At 43.8% G+C, this 17621-nt stretch overlaps 1 protein-coding gene across 1 annotated transcript; it reads right to left on the reverse strand.

Annotated features, from left to right (window-relative positions):
- Window positions 1-9582: 9582 nt before the first annotated feature.
- On the reverse strand, window positions 9583-17320 carry gja1b (gap junction protein alpha 1b). Its single transcript, XM_020647191.3, has 2 exons — window positions 17163-17320; window positions 9583-13738 (listed from the first exon to the last, which is right to left on the reverse strand). The coding sequence occupies exon 2, from the start codon at window positions 13719-13721 to the stop codon at window positions 12555-12557; it is 1167 nt and encodes a 388-aa protein (XP_020502847.1). The 5' UTR covers window positions 13722-13738; window positions 17163-17320; the 3' UTR covers window positions 9583-12554.
- Between the last annotated feature and the right edge of the window lie 301 nt (window positions 17321-17621).

A 17621-nucleotide genomic window follows, 5' to 3' on the forward strand; every position in this document is an offset into this window, starting at 1 on the left:
GATTTATCGTTATATGGACAGTTTCTGGTTTTTCTTCTTGTTTGTGTACAGGTTACCATGGCGACTGAAACCCAGCTTGTTATGTCGGAGACTCGTTGATTAAATCGTATTTTACTGTAAAACAGAAAAGAGAGGAGACATCAGAGGAGATGAATGAACGTTTGCTGAATCAGTTGAGACGTAGGACCGAGGTCAATGTGGAAATGCACTTCTGATATTTTCATGTCAGAAAGTCAATCTGAAGAATTGATTCATCGTAGCTTTTGATTCTCAGAACAGAGAAATAAAAATGTTTTAAATACGGGAAATACGCCATCTGCATATTTTGACTCCTGGTTGCATCTTGAGGAGGAGCCCGCAGGCTGCGTACGTATGCTCCTGCGTAGTAGCTACGTTACTCTACACGGCGTATTCTACACCGTAAAGACTGAACATTTAAAATGTGCTACGAGCCATGAAGCTGTATGTATATATGTATGTATATGTTCTTAATGAACCAACATGTGACTGTGAATACACATTAAACCTTCAGGGGGAAACTTCAGTATTCTAAATGAACTTTGAGTAGAGAATGTCCTCTCAATAGGAGGCAGAGTTTAAAGGTCTAGGTGAAGCCTCACTTTGATCCTTGTCAGTGGTAGGGCGCTGGCTGTAGAAGGACTTCTCTTTCCACACAAACTTAAGGTGGAGGTCGTTTACGTTCTCTTTCCCAACAGAGCGTCCTTTGTGCGACCATTAGGTATAAAGGTAGATATGTTGCAAAATGTGAGAGCTTGTAGAATGTGATGTGAGAGCTTGTAGAATGTGATGAGAGAGCTTGTAGAATGACATGTGAGAACTTGTAGAATGACATGTGAGAACTTGAAGGGAAAAAAAATGAACTTGTATGTAAAAAACCTTGAAATGTGCTTATTTAAGGCAATATGTCATTGATAATGATGATTTGCAGAGTTATTTTTATTTATTTTTATTTTGTAGTCATTGGTCTGAAATGTTAAGCGTTGTCACCTTCTATAATAGCAGTGGCTTGAGATGTGGGGGGGGGGGCATTTCTACAAGTACAAATTTGTTTTGCTACAGACGTTTCGCAAAATGTGTTGCAAAACTCAAGTAGCGCAGATTCACGCGAGAAAAGTAGTTTGTGCAGTTGTGGCGGCAGATTCTAGAAGTTGTAACCACAGAGTTGTGGTTGTAAAGGATAAGAGGCACCAGTAATAAAAAAGAAAATCGGAGTAAATTATGATTTTTACATACAAGTTCACTTTTTTTTCCTTCAAGCTCTCACATCTCATTCTACAAGCTCTCACATCTCATTCTACAAGCACTCACATCACATTCTACAAGCTCTCACATTTTGCAACATATCTACCTTCATATTAGGTCTTAAACGTTACATGATGTGTACATTGTGAGCGAGTGTTTGTCAGACATGCAGAAATGTAAGCTGATAGAGGAGGGGGGTGCTGATAAGCAGCTTTGTCCCATACGGTGATACTCAAAGATATGTGACCGCTGTGAGTCTGATTGACCTCCTCTACACTTCTACACACACACACAACCTGTGTGTGACCCGCATACACCTGACACACACCTGAGTGCTGCTTTACACCTGAGTACTGCTTCACACCTGACACACACACCTGAGAGCTGCTTCACACCTGACACACACCTAAATATGAAGGAGCAAACACCAACAGAAAAAAGTCCACTTTTATACTGTTAGAGAGAAAAACTTCATTATTAATGGATATAGATTATGAATGATTGTCTTTTAAACGTGTACAGATCATTTTCTGTATTTCAGCTGGTTTTTATATTTGGTGATATTTTCACAGTCTTTGGGTGGAGGTTTAACGTAATCTCTTAAGGTTTCATTTTCCTCATCCTGCTCTGTATATTGTCTATAAATATTTTTTGGTGTGCAAATAAAATAAATGGATTAATTCAATTCATGCTGAACAAATGAAAAGCCCAGAGCCATTTGATTGACAGTTTGAGCAAAAACCAAAGGGATGGATAGATGGATGATGGATGGATGGAAGATGGATGATGGATGGATAGATGATGGATGGATAGATGATGGATGATGGATGGATAGATAGATGGATGGATGATGGATGATGGATGATGAATGGATGGATGGATGGATGGATGGATGGATAGATGGATGGATGGATGGATGGAAGATGGATGATGGATGGATAGATGATGGATGATGGATGGATAGATAGATGGATAGATGATGGATGATGGATGGATAGATAGATGGATGGATGATGGATGATGGATGGATAGATGATGGATGATGGATGGATAGATGGATGGATGGATGGATGGAAGATGGATGATGGATGGATAGATGATGGATGATGGATGGATAGATAGATGGATGGATGATGGATGATGGATGATGAATGGATGGATGGATGGATGGATGGATGGATGGAAGATGGATGGATAGATGATGGATGATGGATGGGTAAAATAGACTTGAGCTTATATCGCTCTTTTCTAGTCTTCAAACTACTCAAAGCACTTTAAACACCATGTCACACCTACACATTGTTGCAGTTTTGCAGAGCTAATATACGGGCAAATTATGTTGGCTTTTATCTCGTAATATTTGGTTACACACATTGATATTAATAATAACTGTTAACTTGTTATTTATATAAATGATCAATATTATTAAACTGAGTTAATAAAAACCAGAGAAATAAGAGAAAAACCAAATATCACCAAAATCAGTCTCAAATTAATTAAATGTTATTATTATTAATATTTAATAAATATTTGTATTTCAATAAATTGAAGGCGCGGATTCAAGCACCCAGTTTATAACACGATGCACACACAGCAGTAATCACAGACAGCTGCTCTTTAAGTTATAACAGAGTTTATTTAACAAAGCAACATCAAGTTTTGTATTGAGTCATTTAAGTCATTTACAGCCATGAAACTCTGGATTTCTCCAGAATTAAGGCTGTCAGTGTTGTGTACCCGCGTGCTCGTGCTCTTGCATGAAGTGTACCGTGCCTGATCACGGCACGGAGCGGTCACACTGACCAAACTAACTGGACTTTAATGTTGAAGCATGCTTAGGCATGGTACGGATGAACAGTTTGACCGGCCAAAGAAAATGGAGCCATGTGGCTTAGCAGCTGTGACTCAATTGGTAGAGTCGTCACCTCTCAACTGGAAGGTCGAGGGTTCGAACCTTGTGTAAGGACACAAGGTCGAACCCTCGACCTTCCAGTTGAGAGGTGACGACTCTACCAACTGAGTCACAGCAGGGCAAGACACTCAACCCGAATTTCTCCCGCTGCTTCAGTGGTGGTGTATGAATGGGATTAGTTACTTCTGATGGATGATACTACATAGCGATCACTACCATCAGTGTCTGAAAGGGTGTGAATGTGTTGGGGTTGTATCAAGTCAACTTTGGTTATATTCTTTAATAATTATATTTAATTATTAATAGTATAAATAAAATATCATTAAACTATGTTTAATCTCGTTTTGGGGCACCAACCTGTAATCAGGTAAATATAACCAAAATATCACTCAAATCAGTCTCAAATTAGTTATTTAATTACTAATATTATTAATAATTAATAACTATATTTAATAAATTGAAGGTATGAAATCCGTACACAAAGCCTTCGCACCCAGCTTATATCACAATGTTAATACACCAGTAATCACAAACAACTGCTCTCTTAAAATTATAACAGAATTTATTTAAACAAAGCAACATCAATCCAAAATCAATGAACTTAATCAAACAAATCACTATCATAAATTAATCTAAGCAACAAACATTATCAAGCAAGGCTTGTGGATGAGGTGTAAATGTGTGTGTGTGTGTGTGTGTGTGTGTGTGTGTGTGTGTGTGTGTGTGTGTGTGTGTGTGTATGTAGATGAGAGAGAGAGAGAGAGAGAGAACAAGATGGTGGAGAGAGACAATGCACCATGTGTCTTCGTCACATGGTGACAAAATGGTGGACAACAAAGGAAGCCGTGTGGCTACCTTTTGAAATAGTGTGAGCTCTCTGAGCTGAGTTCAGTAACTGTTACTTAAACTTAAACTTAAAGACTTTGATTCAACGGCAGGTACACTGGTCTTTCTGATTGTGAAAGCCGTTGACTGAAGGTAAACTAGCATAGCATTACATACATAGGCGAACACAGCAGTTCATTACAATAAAACAAATGCAGTAGCTTACAACAGATAATAAACAGAATATGACATGTCGTCAACACTGATGCATAATTATCAGTGGTTATAAAAGAAACATAACTATTTCCGAAACTATTTCTGCCCAGACCAAAGCTCTTACTTGGGGTAACTCCTGGTGTTCGTTGCAAAGTTGGTTAGATCATCACTCTGTTGAATGTTAAATAAACAGATTCAGGCAGGTTTCCTTCGTGGCAGATGTAGGAGGATGGTAGCGGGATTCAGATCTTCGACCAGAGAGCTGCTCTATAGGGTCTTCTGGTTGCAGGAGCCGAGTTCTTTGTGTCCTTGTGGATTCAGGGATCAGTGGGCTTCCTTCAGCGTTCCTGTCCAGTTGCGTTCAATGACGTCTTACGAAAAATCAAAGGAAAGAAACTCTTCTTTTTGCTCGAACCTGATAGCATCTGATTGCGCCCAAAACTCTTATAAAATATGTCGTGGAAGTAGTCAGCTGAATCCTCTGATGCTTGAATTCAGCATGTGAAGAGCAACCTATACTGAACAACCTCAGCTCTGGAGTTTAACCTATGTAAGTCAAGAGGAGGAAAGGCTTTGTCTCGAATGCTGGAGTCCATCTTGTTGGAGAGGGTAGCCTCTGGTGTCAGCAGACAACATTTGAAGAGAAGGAAGCAATGCCTGGCGATTGCTTTTAAAGACTGGAGCTGCCTGTGGGTTTACCTCAGGCCTCCTCCAATGAGGATAGAGAATTCAGACAGACCCCCCCCCCCCTTTTTACACCTTTTTGTTGGTTTCTGTTGGGGGGTTGCTGGGCTAAGACCCCTTTGTTTAGTTCCCTCCAAAATTCTCTAGTCAGGCTTTAGAACTGTGATACAGGCCTGAGTCCTTTGTCCCACTCACATGGCTGAGGCCCAACAAATGTGTAGGTGTGACATGCAGTGTAAAAGCACTTTGAGTAGTCGACAGGCAGTGGTCGTTGGAAAGGTGTGACAGAGTGTGTGTACTCTGATGAAGCATATGAAGAGGTAGAACAGGGACTCCCTGCTGTTATTCCCTAGATCTGGTCCAATCAGAGAACTGAGTCCAGAACCCCCCCAACACTTCACACCCAGGTGTGAGGTGTTGCAGAGCATGCTGGGAATCAGTGTTTCTGCAGGGCATGCTGGGAATCAGTGTTTCCTGGAGGGCCATTGTTTATTTCCCTTTTCAAAGTACTCCACCCAGGCTTCTGTATTGGCTACAGGCCGGACCTTTGTTTCAACACATGGAGATCCCAACAACATTCACACCCTGATGGCAGTGGTTGCTATGTAAAGTGATCACAGAAGTAACTAATCCCATACACATCCATACGCAGCCGCCGAAGTAGCGGGAGCAATTCGGCCGATGGATGGATGACTGGATGAATGGACCAAAAGATTAATGTGTGTATGGATGTATAGATGACTGGATGGATGGACCGAAGGACTGATGGGTGGATGGATGTATAGATGACCGGATGGATGGACCGAAGGACTGATGGGTGGATGGATGTATAGATGACTGGATGGATGGACCGAAGGATTAATATGTGGATGGATGTATAGATGACAGGATGGATGGACCAATGGATGAATGGGTGCATGGATGTATGGATGTACGGATGTAAAGATGACTGGATGGATGAACCAATGGATGAATGTGTGGATGGATGTAAAGATGACTGGATCGATGGACTGAAGGATTAATTTGTGGATGGATGTATAGATGACTGGATGGATGGACCAATGGATTGATGGGTGGATGGATGTATGGATGTAAAGATGTATAGATGACTGGATTGATGGACCAATGGATTGATGGGTGGATGGATGTATGGATGTAAAGATGTATAGATGACTGGATTGATGGACCAATGGATTGATGGGTGGATGGATGTATGGATGACTGGATGGATGGACAAATGGATTGATGGGTGGATGGATGTAAAGATGTATAGATGAATGGATTGATGGACCAATGGATTAATGGGTGGATGGATGTATGGATGTAAAGATGACTGGATGGATGGACCAATGGATTGATGGGTGGATGGATGTAAATATGTCTAGATGACTGGATGGATGGACCAATGGATTGATGGGTGGATGGATGTATGGCTGTAAAGATGACTGGATGGATGGCACTCTTTAATAAAACTTTATAAAACAGGAGTTTGGCTGGAAGTGGAAAAAATAAGACAAAGACAAAGTTTTTTGTGTTTTTGTTTTTTCTTCTTTCTCACCAGATCATTTTCATCTTTGTTCAACATTGACATGAAAACATTTTAACAGTTTGATTTGTTCACCTAAGTAACAGCGAGTGTAGTGTAATTCTTCTGCTTCACTTGTAAGCTCAGATGAGTTTGTGCCAGCTGTGCTTGTTAAAATACCATGACACTATTCAAACAGGGCCAATTTCAGAGAGAGCTCACACACACACACACACACACACACACATGTGTGCACACACATTTTCTATACATTTTTGCCAAGTAAGCCAAAGTTCCAACCAGGCTGTGTGATGTGCGGTTAGCAGTGATTCAGTGGGCTGCTGTTACACGCTAAAAATAACTGCCACCAGAACACGCGAGCAGCGTCCAGCCCAGGACACAGCATCAGCCTCTGAAATATTTGTGTTCTCACTACTTTGACCTGTTCTCAACTTTTTTTAACTATGACTTAACAATTTGGGCTCCAGTACGCTCAGTGTCTTATTCACTAAGAATGATTACAGCCGCTAAAACTCCAAAATGTTTATCATGTTCTCCTACAATCTGCTCAGGTTACAAAGCATGCTTGAATGATATCACAAAAAGTGGTCGAGCTCCAATAGTTTGCCTAGTTTGATGTCTGAGATTTGCAAATGAGTCAAAAATACCAAATACACTGTGACGGCCCCTCTGCAGTGATTCATTAGGTGGTGCTTGCTTTCTGTAGCTGTCTCTGTTCTGATCAGGAGACACACTTGGGCCTGGTGTTCCTCATGCTTCAGTCAGAGCAGCAGTCTTTAGAGAGAGAAAGTCTTTTTACAACACAGCTAGTGGTGGGATCATTACACAGAGGAGTTGAGCATCTTTATCTGACATCTCTGAGCTCACTGATGGAGACGTCATGAGCCAGAGTTTGACGTGCTCTCTGACTCGGAGCCACATGTGCTCTGTGAGCTGCAGCTCTGCACACACGTGGTTTGATTTAGAGCAGACAGATTTCAAAGGAGCCGTGTCCTTTCATATCACCAAACGTAACCACGTCTGCAGGAAGCTTTCCTTCGAGTTACATGTGAGTCTGGTCCTGGTGCTGATCAAGCTCGGTGTATCAGGAGTCGGTCCATGTGGCGTTCAGCTCCGCTCCGTTTACAGCACATGATGCAATCCCCAAACCATGTCAGCGCGAGCTCAGACCAATCAGGTGTGTGGTCTCGTGGTCTGGCCCGAGTCGTCTAGTATGTGCATTCAGAAAATATAATGTTAAACATTGTTTTAAACTGTCTGTAACTTCAGTTAAGATTTAAGATCGTCAGCCTTTTTATGCCCTGTAAGTGAGTCTGTGAGAGGACGTTGGTGTTGTGAAGCACACAGTTTAATCTTCATGTCTCTAACCATGCTGGGAGCCTTTTTAACCCCTGATAAATGTGAACTTCTTAAATAACTGAACTCTAACTTATCTGATACATGTTTTGTGTTCCCAGGTGGATTTCAGAAGCACAGGACAAGACACCGTCCTTCCTCAACATTTCATTGATGAGACCAAGACATCTCAGGGTTACTTTGGGGCCCAGCAGGGTCCTGCCTCTTCATCCAGAGAGTACCAAAGTACCAACGAGCATGCTGTCACCTTTTACACGAGGACATCAGAGACGGAGCAGGAGAGAATGAAGACTCTGAAATGTGATATGAGAGCAGGCAGAAAGCTCCCTGATGCTCTCCTCCTGCCGGCTACCTGACACCAGTCCTGGCCCTTAAACCCTTCTGTTGGCACGTTTCATCAACCTTGTAGACATTCTGTTTGTGTAATTGTAAAGTGGAATACTTGAAATATTGGAGTATCCACTTCTTTGAAGTATGCATAGACTTGATTTGTAAAAATGTAATTTTGAGTTTTACCATGAAAAGCAGTTCAGTCATCATCAGAGTTTCCTTTCTGAATGGTTGGGATTTTATTTGTTATATTGTAATGTACAGATGTTCACATCTGGTTGGATAGATTACTAGCTTGTCGTGGGGTTTGTCCCTTTAAAACAAAGATAGTTTTTATATAAGAACATTAAAATAAAAAAGTCTCTCCCACATTGTTTACAGAGCGAGCTTTATGTAATAAAGAATCTTACCAGGAATCTTCGGCATGTTTTCCAGCTTGTGATTGTTTCATTGATTGAATGGTACATAAGAAGTCGTGGGACGATTTATTCCACAGTGTGAAATCAAGTTGTTCTCTAAATTACCATATTGTTTTTCAAAGATCAGGAACAAAAGGATCTGTTCTATGTTCCACCATGATGATATTTGGTCCAAAAGGTGTCCGAATTAGTGATTGTACTTCTGAGTTGGTAGAGGGGGTAAAGTGGGGCTGATTACCCAGGGCCCCGATGGAGGACGGCACCCCGATAGAGGATGGGACCCCGATGGAGGACGGAACCCCTATGAAGGATGGGACCCCAATGGAAGATGGGACCCCGATTGAGGACAGGGCCTTATAAGTTGGACATTGGCAACGCTGTTACACCACGCCATTATTTTATAATAAATAGTAACACAGTACATCAGAGTGTGACTATTAAAAGTGATAGGGGCGACTGTGGCTCAGTTGGTAGAGTCGTCGCCTCTCAACTGGAAGGTCGAGGGTTTGATTCCCAACTGGGCAACATGTCCGATGTGTCCTTGGGCAAGATGCTTAACCCTGAATTGCTCCCGCTGCTTCGGTGGCGGTGTACACAAGCCTTCACAGCGACCATCAGGGTGTGAATGAGTGGATATGACATGCAGTGTAAAAGCGCTTTGAGTACTCTGAACTCATTTACCATTTACAGGTAACACTGGGATGTATAAGTCTAAATGCTACAAAAACAATGTCAACGTTGGGGTTTACAAGTCCTAAATAGGCATTGTTTGGATTTGTATGTAAGTTGTACGAAATCACTGGCAATGCTAGGATCTGTGCGTTGGACTGCACGAACACACAAATGACAGGCGTTCCTGCACGAGCTCGCATTCTTGAGTGCACGCACAGATCCCAGCATTGCTTGTTGCTGTACAAGGATGACAGTTTGCAGGAGTTTCCTTGCAATTTTCTACTGAAAAAGGATTGAAGGATGAAAAGGTGTAGGACTGTGATGTGAATAACAACCTGAATGAAAGAAAAGGATTGTAATGAATTGGTTAGGAGAGAAAATATTTATTGGTTAAAATATCTTTTCACAGATACAAAGATTGAGTTGTTGATTTGCTTTTCATGCACTTACACTGTACAACAGTGGATCCTGGTGGAAAACATGGTCTGTTCTGTCAGTGGTGAGATGTCCGATAGTCTGCACTGTAGTGATTGTGTGTTATAAAATAAATTAGTAACGTCATATTACATCTCTATCACCGAGATCTCAGTGCAAACGCCATCGTAGCTGAAAGATCCGTGTAAGTACCGACAAGGTGATGCACAGTTAAAAAAAGTACAATAAAAAGAAAAAAAAGCCCAGTTTGAGTTTCATCCTAAAGTTTGGTATTTGTGGAGCTACATTGGCATTAATATAACTGACTAAATATTAGTCCAGATCTCTACGCAGTCTTCTACAAACTCACATTTTCATCGTGACACAGTTAGCTTGATTTACAGTACTAAATATCTATTTCTCAAGCAGCAACGCTTACATCGAGTCCGACAAACATCCTAAGAATCATTCACTCAAATATGGAAACAGAAATCATTCGACTGCTTTTCTTAACCGCCGACAAGATATAAAAAGAGATCGCACTTGTCCAATCAATGACAGTAATAAAGCCTTTCTTTACGGGACCCACACACACATCCCCCCTCAAAAAACACAATACACCAATTGAAACATAACAGCACATAAATTCAAAGTTTACCAGGAAACAACAGTCCTCACTGACTTTTACAAAACTGCTCATAAATATACAGTTTGTGGGGCGCTCATGTCGGATGTTTCTATTGGACAGTAGTCAGTTCTTCCTCTTAGTGGTACGAGTCCCACATAAGCCAAGCAATAAATACTCAACTGTTACAACGAACCTCCAGAAACTCTCCCAGGTTCAGCCCGTCTCTGTTTGGGACCCAGATTAGAATAAAAACAGAGAGCTGGGATCCGATCATAATGAAGTGAAAACTAAAGAAAATGCAGTGTTAACACAGAGATGTGTGCGTTCAGTCAACGTCATCACCCTCACTAGTGTGCACCAGAATGACTCATCAGTTAAACCAATGATTCATATTTTGACATGTTGGCCCTCCATGCTGGTCAAATGTTGTGTTCAAGCTGCCACATAGCCTTCCTCCACTAGTCGGGGCTGTAGCCATAGACTGTCTGTAGCTCCGGTTAATGAGCCTACCCTCCTCGCTCTACTACCTGGATGTAAACAAGCACAGTGAACAGATAGCATGTTGTAGGCGCAGAGCGGTTTGTCATCAGTATAAAGATTTATAAAATGGAGATAAAGTTGTATGTCGGCTGTGTCAGGTTGAACTGCAATATGGACCATAGTGATGAGTGACCACATTCAGCTCAGACATGTGGACGTTAACCTGCACGGAGGACTGAAGGCTGGCTATGCTAGCAATGCTAACGTTAGCCTCACTCGTTTATCCACAGACAGTTTGAAAATTGTGCAAGATGTTAAACAAATGTAATACCTTTAGACAAGTTATCTAGTCTGGTTTTCAGTTGTTTAAATTCTATTTTTGAGTCACCGGTAACATCCCTACTTTATTAGACAAACTTTACATGTGGCCCGACTCCATCCAACTGTCTTTACACCCAAACATCTTCAGCTCTCCTTGACAGCCGGCTTCATTTGTTAATTTCATCCATGAGACACAAAGTTTTAGACATGCTCTAGTATTTAACATCCTGGGCCTTATCTGAGGGTCCTAATGACTTATAGGTACAACAATGTCACCAATAGATTTCTTCATCCTGCAACAGGTAAACAGGTTGTAATGTCTGCAACAAAGTTGTTGTTTTTATTTGATTTGACCTTTATTTAACCAGGCAGGTCATTAAGAACAAATTCTTATTTACAAAGACGGTTGTTGTTGTTTTTGTCCCTGACAGGCTCCGGTTGTTATTCTATATAAGTCTAATTTATTATTATTCTAAGTGTGTGACAACATTACAGAAAGGATCCCTGCAGAGAGAGAGCTTTTTGTTTTGAACCACAAACAGCTGTTACATCACTCTCTACAAACACAGCACGCTACAAACACAGATTTAAACTCACAGGACATGCTGCTCTAAACGGGGAAGTTTGAAGTCTTGTTGTGTCCTATCAGAGCAAACCGACTGAAACGAGTGTCATACAGACATGAACTAAGTGAGACATGAAGGCAGCAGTTCTTCTTGATGCTCTGTGAGTTTAAATTGTTGTTTTTGTCATTGAAGTCTGGAAGCTTGTTAACAATAATGATTTGACTCTAACATGGGTAACGTTGTCAGATACTTAGGAAAGCTTTTCTTAGTGTGTCAGGGGGAAAGGAGCTTTGATTGGTTCTCCCACAGGGAAGTGTGCAGCCGTCACTTCCTGTCTCTGCTGCAGCCTTCACTTCCTGTCTCTGATGAGACTTCTTGAACATGTTAGTTTACTGTAAAGGCACAATGCTCAGTGATCAACAGTCACACAGAGGAGTGTGTGTGAACAAGCATCAGGTGAGAAGGCACATTTGATCTGCTCCGATATTCAAAGAGACACAGAAGGAGAAGGCACCCTGTTTCCATGTGACACACACACACACACACACACACACACGCACCTCAAGATCTGAGCTCTGACAGATGTTGTCTCCAGAAGCAAGAAGGAAAATATAAGAGAGTAAGAAGAAAATTCTTTTTTTTTTTAATGGAGACTGAACCAGATTGTTGTTGTAGTTGTTATTGTTGTTGTTGACCTAACGCTGTCCTCTCTCCTCCCCTCTGAGTCTGTGAGTGACTCAACTAAATTGAAAGTCATTGAACAGATATCTGCAGCTTGTACCTTTGACAGTGTTACAGGTTTTAATGTCTCTTTGATCCACTAAGAGTCTCTACGCTGACAGTGATCGAGGTTAGCCCCTGCCCCTTTAACAAGTGATCCTCGGGCTGCAGGCAGGCGGAGGACGAGGAGGCCACGTGGGACTCACACGTCCAGGTCGTCTGGTCTGGCTCGGCTGCTCATGCGGCTGCTGGCCCGGCTGCAGGGCCGAGGGTCCATCAGCGCCAGAGGCTGCAGCTCATGTCCCGCAGACGAGGACAGTTTCTTGTGCTCCACGGTGTCATCGGGGAAGTCGAAGGCCTGTGCATGGGAGTTTGAAATGGTGCTCCCGCCGCCGGTCTGGCCCAGCCGGTTCTGCTCGGTGGAGTAGTTGGCCCAGTTCTGCTCGGTGGCCTGCTTGTTGTAGTTACGACACGAGCCGGTTCCTCGCTCCCCTGTGGCCAGCTTGTAGCCCGGGGGGGACATGGGGGAGAGCGGGGCGGTGGGGGAGGAGCAGCCGTTGTAGAAGGCGTACTTGGCAGCAGACAAGTCTTTAGGGGTCGGGCTTAATGTGCCCGCGCTGGGGTAGAGCGTGGGCGGCTGCTTGCCCTTGACGCGGTCTTTGATCCTCTTGAAGAAGACATAGAAGAGCTCGATGACGTTGAGCAGCAGAGACACCAGAGACACCACCAGCATGAAGATGATGAAGACCGTCTTCTCTGTGGGCCGGGACAGGAAGCAGTCCACCCTGTGGGGGCACGGGTCCCGCTCGCACGTGTACACCGCCGACAGGCTGAAGCCGTAGATGTACCACTGGATGACCAGGAAGCCCACCTCGAACATGGACTTGAAGAAGATGCTGAAGATGTATGTTCTGAGCAGAGCGCCCTTCATCTTCACTTTGCCGTGCTCCTCGATGCCGTACTTAAACTTTTTCATCTCCAGCTTCTTCAACGGGATGTCCACGTCACCGCCGTCGTTCTGCACCGCTTTGAGCTCCTCCTCCTTCCTGTTGAACTTCTGCTCCTTCCTGTTCAGGTAGAAGACGTGAGCCAGGTAGAGCAGGGTGGGTGTGGACACGAAGATGATCTGCAGCACCCAGAAGCGGACATGAGAGATGGGGAAGGATTTGTCGTAGCAGACGTTCTCGCAGCCCGGCTGCTGCGTGTTGCATTTGAAGGCCGACTGCTCGTCTCCCCACGCCGACTCCACCGCCGTACCCAGGACCAGGATCCTGAAGATGAAGAGGACCGACAGCCACACCTTCCCCCCGGCTGTGGAGTACGCCTGGACTTTGTCCAGCAGACGACCCAGGGCGCTCCAGTCGCCCATGGTGAGAGAGCGTTAGCCTGTGAAGGAGAAGATATGAAACGTGTTAAAGAACAATACACAGAAAGATTTAAACAAATGGAGTTCAACATCCTCTGCATTCCTCTCCTCTAGGATTAAACAACATCCTGATTAAAGGAGACAAAACTCTTCCTTTCATGACGTAAAACTCCACTTAATCCAATTAGTGAGCTCAGAAACACATTTCTGTCCGTTTAACACTTCAGAGCCCAAACACCAAGTGACTCATTAAAAGAAAAGTCAACAAGCTTCAAGGTCATCTTCAATTCAAAACACAACACAGTATATCATCCACACAAACATGAACCCTTCACAGTCTGCAACCAGGACCACCTGAACACATCAAATATGAACTCTGCACAACCTGTGTTACACATCCAGTTAGAATCAAACGTCTGACGCAGAGTAAATGTTAACAATAAACTGAAAAATAAGTTTATCTGAAACTATTGTGAATGAAGAAACTTCACCTAAATACTCTAAACTCTGCAGACGTTCTTTAAATCGCTGCAGACGTCATATTTAAGAGATATACAAGATGACGGGGGGGGGGGGGGGGGTGTGATGCCTTCATATGTAATGAGACATATTCACTGAGTCTGTGTCCTGGCAGCTTCACATCGTCCTCAGTGTCAGCTGTTCTGTCGCACGCTCTCAGCGCCCTCACTTTAAAATAGTTTACCCTTTGGAACGTGCAGTGGAAGTGGTGGTGTGGGGGGCGGGGGGGGAGTGTTTTCTTGGTGAAATTTATTTGAATAAAGTAAAATAATCAGCACATATTAAAACAAACCAAAGGCACACTACTAAGAGAAGCAAAAAGCAGAATGTTTGTAACCTAGCAACAATAAGCGGCGGCTCTGAAAGCGAGGTTGTTAACGGACACAGAGCCTGAACAAAGAGTGGAAAACAACTTTCTAGAGAGTAGAACAGAGAATGTAGCTGCTTTATTACCAACATCGTGATGTTACATGATATTAACGTCATCACCACCAGGAGAACATGTGTCTGTGTTCACACATGCAGCTCAACCTGAAACATTTAGGTGTGTGTGTGTGTGTGTGTGTGTGTGTGTATGCAGTAACATTCATGTTCAGGAAACATGTTATGATATTCATTCTGAGAAGACCGACTGCTACAAAAAGACCACGTTTTAAAGAGTTCTCTTGAACCGAAGCGCACAGGAGGAGGGGGGAGGAGGGGGTGAAGGGGAGGATGGGGGATGATGGGTGAGGGGGGGGGGGGGGGGGGGGGGATGGGTGAGGATGGGTGAGGATGGGTGAGAAGGGGGAGGATGGGTGAGGAGGGGGGAGGATGGGTGAGGAGGGGGGAGGATGGGTAAGGAGGGGTGAGGATGGGTGAGGATGGGTGAGAAGGGGGAGGATGGGTGAGGAGGGGGGAGGATGGGTGAGGATGGGCGAGGAGGGGGAGGAGGGGGGAGGAGCCCAAAGCTGCAGCGTCAGAGAGAAGCAGAAACCTCCTGAATGATGTGGCTCAGCAGCTCAGAGGTTTCTATCAAAGATCCTTGCTGTGTCTGATTCCTGTGTGTGTCTGTGTGTGTGTGTGTGCGTGTGTGTGCGTGTGTGTGTGTGTGTGTGTGTGTGTGTGTGTGTGTGTGTGTGTGAGCAGCAGGAAGCAGGACTTCTTTCCTGCAGAGCGTTTCCTCTGCACACAGACAATCAGCTGTCCTGTTGAGTCACTCTGCAGCTCATGAACTAGCGCCCCCTGTGGCCAAAGTCAACCATGATTCCTACCGTTACAACGCTTTCATCTTCCTGTGGTTCTGTTTGATCTGAAACGTGAAATAAATCTTTGACATCTTCAGTGGTCATACTTTGAAAACATATTTCTTTCTGTTCTGATCTGTGGGACATTGGTCGATCTGAAGGTGGTAACATGCAGAGCTCCAGCTGGAGATTATCATGGTTTGATTTGAAATAAAAAACTTCACATATACTATGGAAGCCCAGAGAGCCCGGACATTTAGTAGTTTTCCTGTTTTTATTTCATTTACATTTCATGTGTTTTCTGGAGATCTCTGATCATATACCACAGCGTAACAACACTGATTAACTCGAGACCTCAAGGAAAACATCTACAAAAACGCTTCATTTAAATCAGTTAATTAACAATATTTACATCAAGGTTCTCATTTTCAGATATTTAAAGATGTTTGTAAAGCACATCAAAGATGAGGACTACACACTAAAGCGTAAACCTTTAAAAATGTTTCTTCAGATTTGTTCAAATCCAAATGTTTTCTGAAATTATTCTTATTTCAAAATAAAAGTCAAAAGGTTGACGCAGAGTTCAGCTCCCGATGATGTGAAACTTGATTGTACTGGGGCCACGTTTCCACACACATATTAATCACTGATGTAGTCTTGTTATCGTAGGCTGCATGAATATGTGGAAAGTTTTGTTAGATGAGCAGCAGATCGGTGGTTAGAGTTTAAAGTCTTTGAGGACGAGTCTTTGAGGACGAGTCTTTGAGGACTCTGCGTCCCCAACAACATGAACTCCACCAAGAAATAGAGACAAAGCTCAGACTCATTCCTGATTTTATCTGGAGGCCGCTTGATCTGAGAGGACCACAGAGAGAGGAGCAGTGTGAGGAGGACCACAGAGAGAGGAGCAGTGTGAGGAGGACCACAGAGAGAGGAGCAGTGTGAGGAGGACCACAGAGAGAGGAGCAGTGTGAGGAGGCCTAAAGAGGAGCAGAGGATCTGACCTCCTGTTACAATGCAGATCTTACAATAATAATTCAGATGTCATGTCTCTCACACACACACACACACACACACACACACACACACACACACACACACATCAGACTCAGAGCATCCCGCCACTTTCTACATGAACGAGTTCGTCTGCGGAAAATGACCAGGACAGAGCAGAACAATGGAGTCCAGCACAAAGGGACACACACACACGCACACAAACACACACACACACACACACACACACACACACACACACACACACACACACACACACACACACACACTCACACACACACACACACACACTCTCACACACACACACACACACACACACACAGACACACACACACACACACAGCAGGGAGGACGCTTCCTGCTGTCTGAGCGGGTTTGAATCAGAGCAGTTCGTTATTAAGGAGGAAAATAAAGGTCACTCTTTTTCTCTGCTCCTCTCATCCAACTTCAACTGAACCCAAAGTTTTCTAACTGCAGGAAACTTGTGAGAGTGAGAGCTGCACAGCCCGGAGCGCACCGGACCGGGGCTCTGAAGGACTCTACCGGGACTCTGACTGATCTACCGGGGCTCTGAAGGTGCTCTACCGGGGCTGTGGGAGCTCAGGCGGGCTCTGACGGGAATTACCGGAGCTCTGTGCGCGTAAAAAAAAAAGGGGGAAAGTTATAAAGAGAAAGTTTGACTCACCTGGAAAGTTTGAGAGGAGGAGAAGAAGAAGTAGAGGGTCCGCCTGTCTCTCTCTTTCTCTCTCTCTCTCTCTGTCGCTCGCTCTCTGTGCTGGAACTCAAATCCAAAGTTCGGGACCAGGAGGGAAACTGAGCTCAACATCTCAAAGCTCCTTATAAGAGTCCGGTCAGAGGAGCGGTCACATGACCTCTACGTCATCACCAACCTGAGCCGCCTGTCTGCCTCTTTTCTGTCTGTCTCTCTGTACGCCCCGCACACACACACACACACACACACACACACACACACACACAGGCAGAGAGACAGGAAGACAGTCAGCGCAGAAGTTGACTTCACTTTTTCTCCTCCTCTCAAACTTTTCAGGAGTTTTTAGAGTCTCCGATGTGACGTCAGAGCTCTTTAAAGAAGAGTCTTCAAAGACAAACTTAAAGGGTTCAGGTCTGTAGCGCAGGAGGGGAG

Source organism: Labrus bergylta, chromosome 15, assembly GCF_963930695.1.
Source record: "Labrus bergylta chromosome 15, fLabBer1.1, whole genome shotgun sequence".
NCBI lineage: Eukaryota > Metazoa > Chordata > Actinopteri > Labriformes > Labridae > Labrus > Labrus bergylta.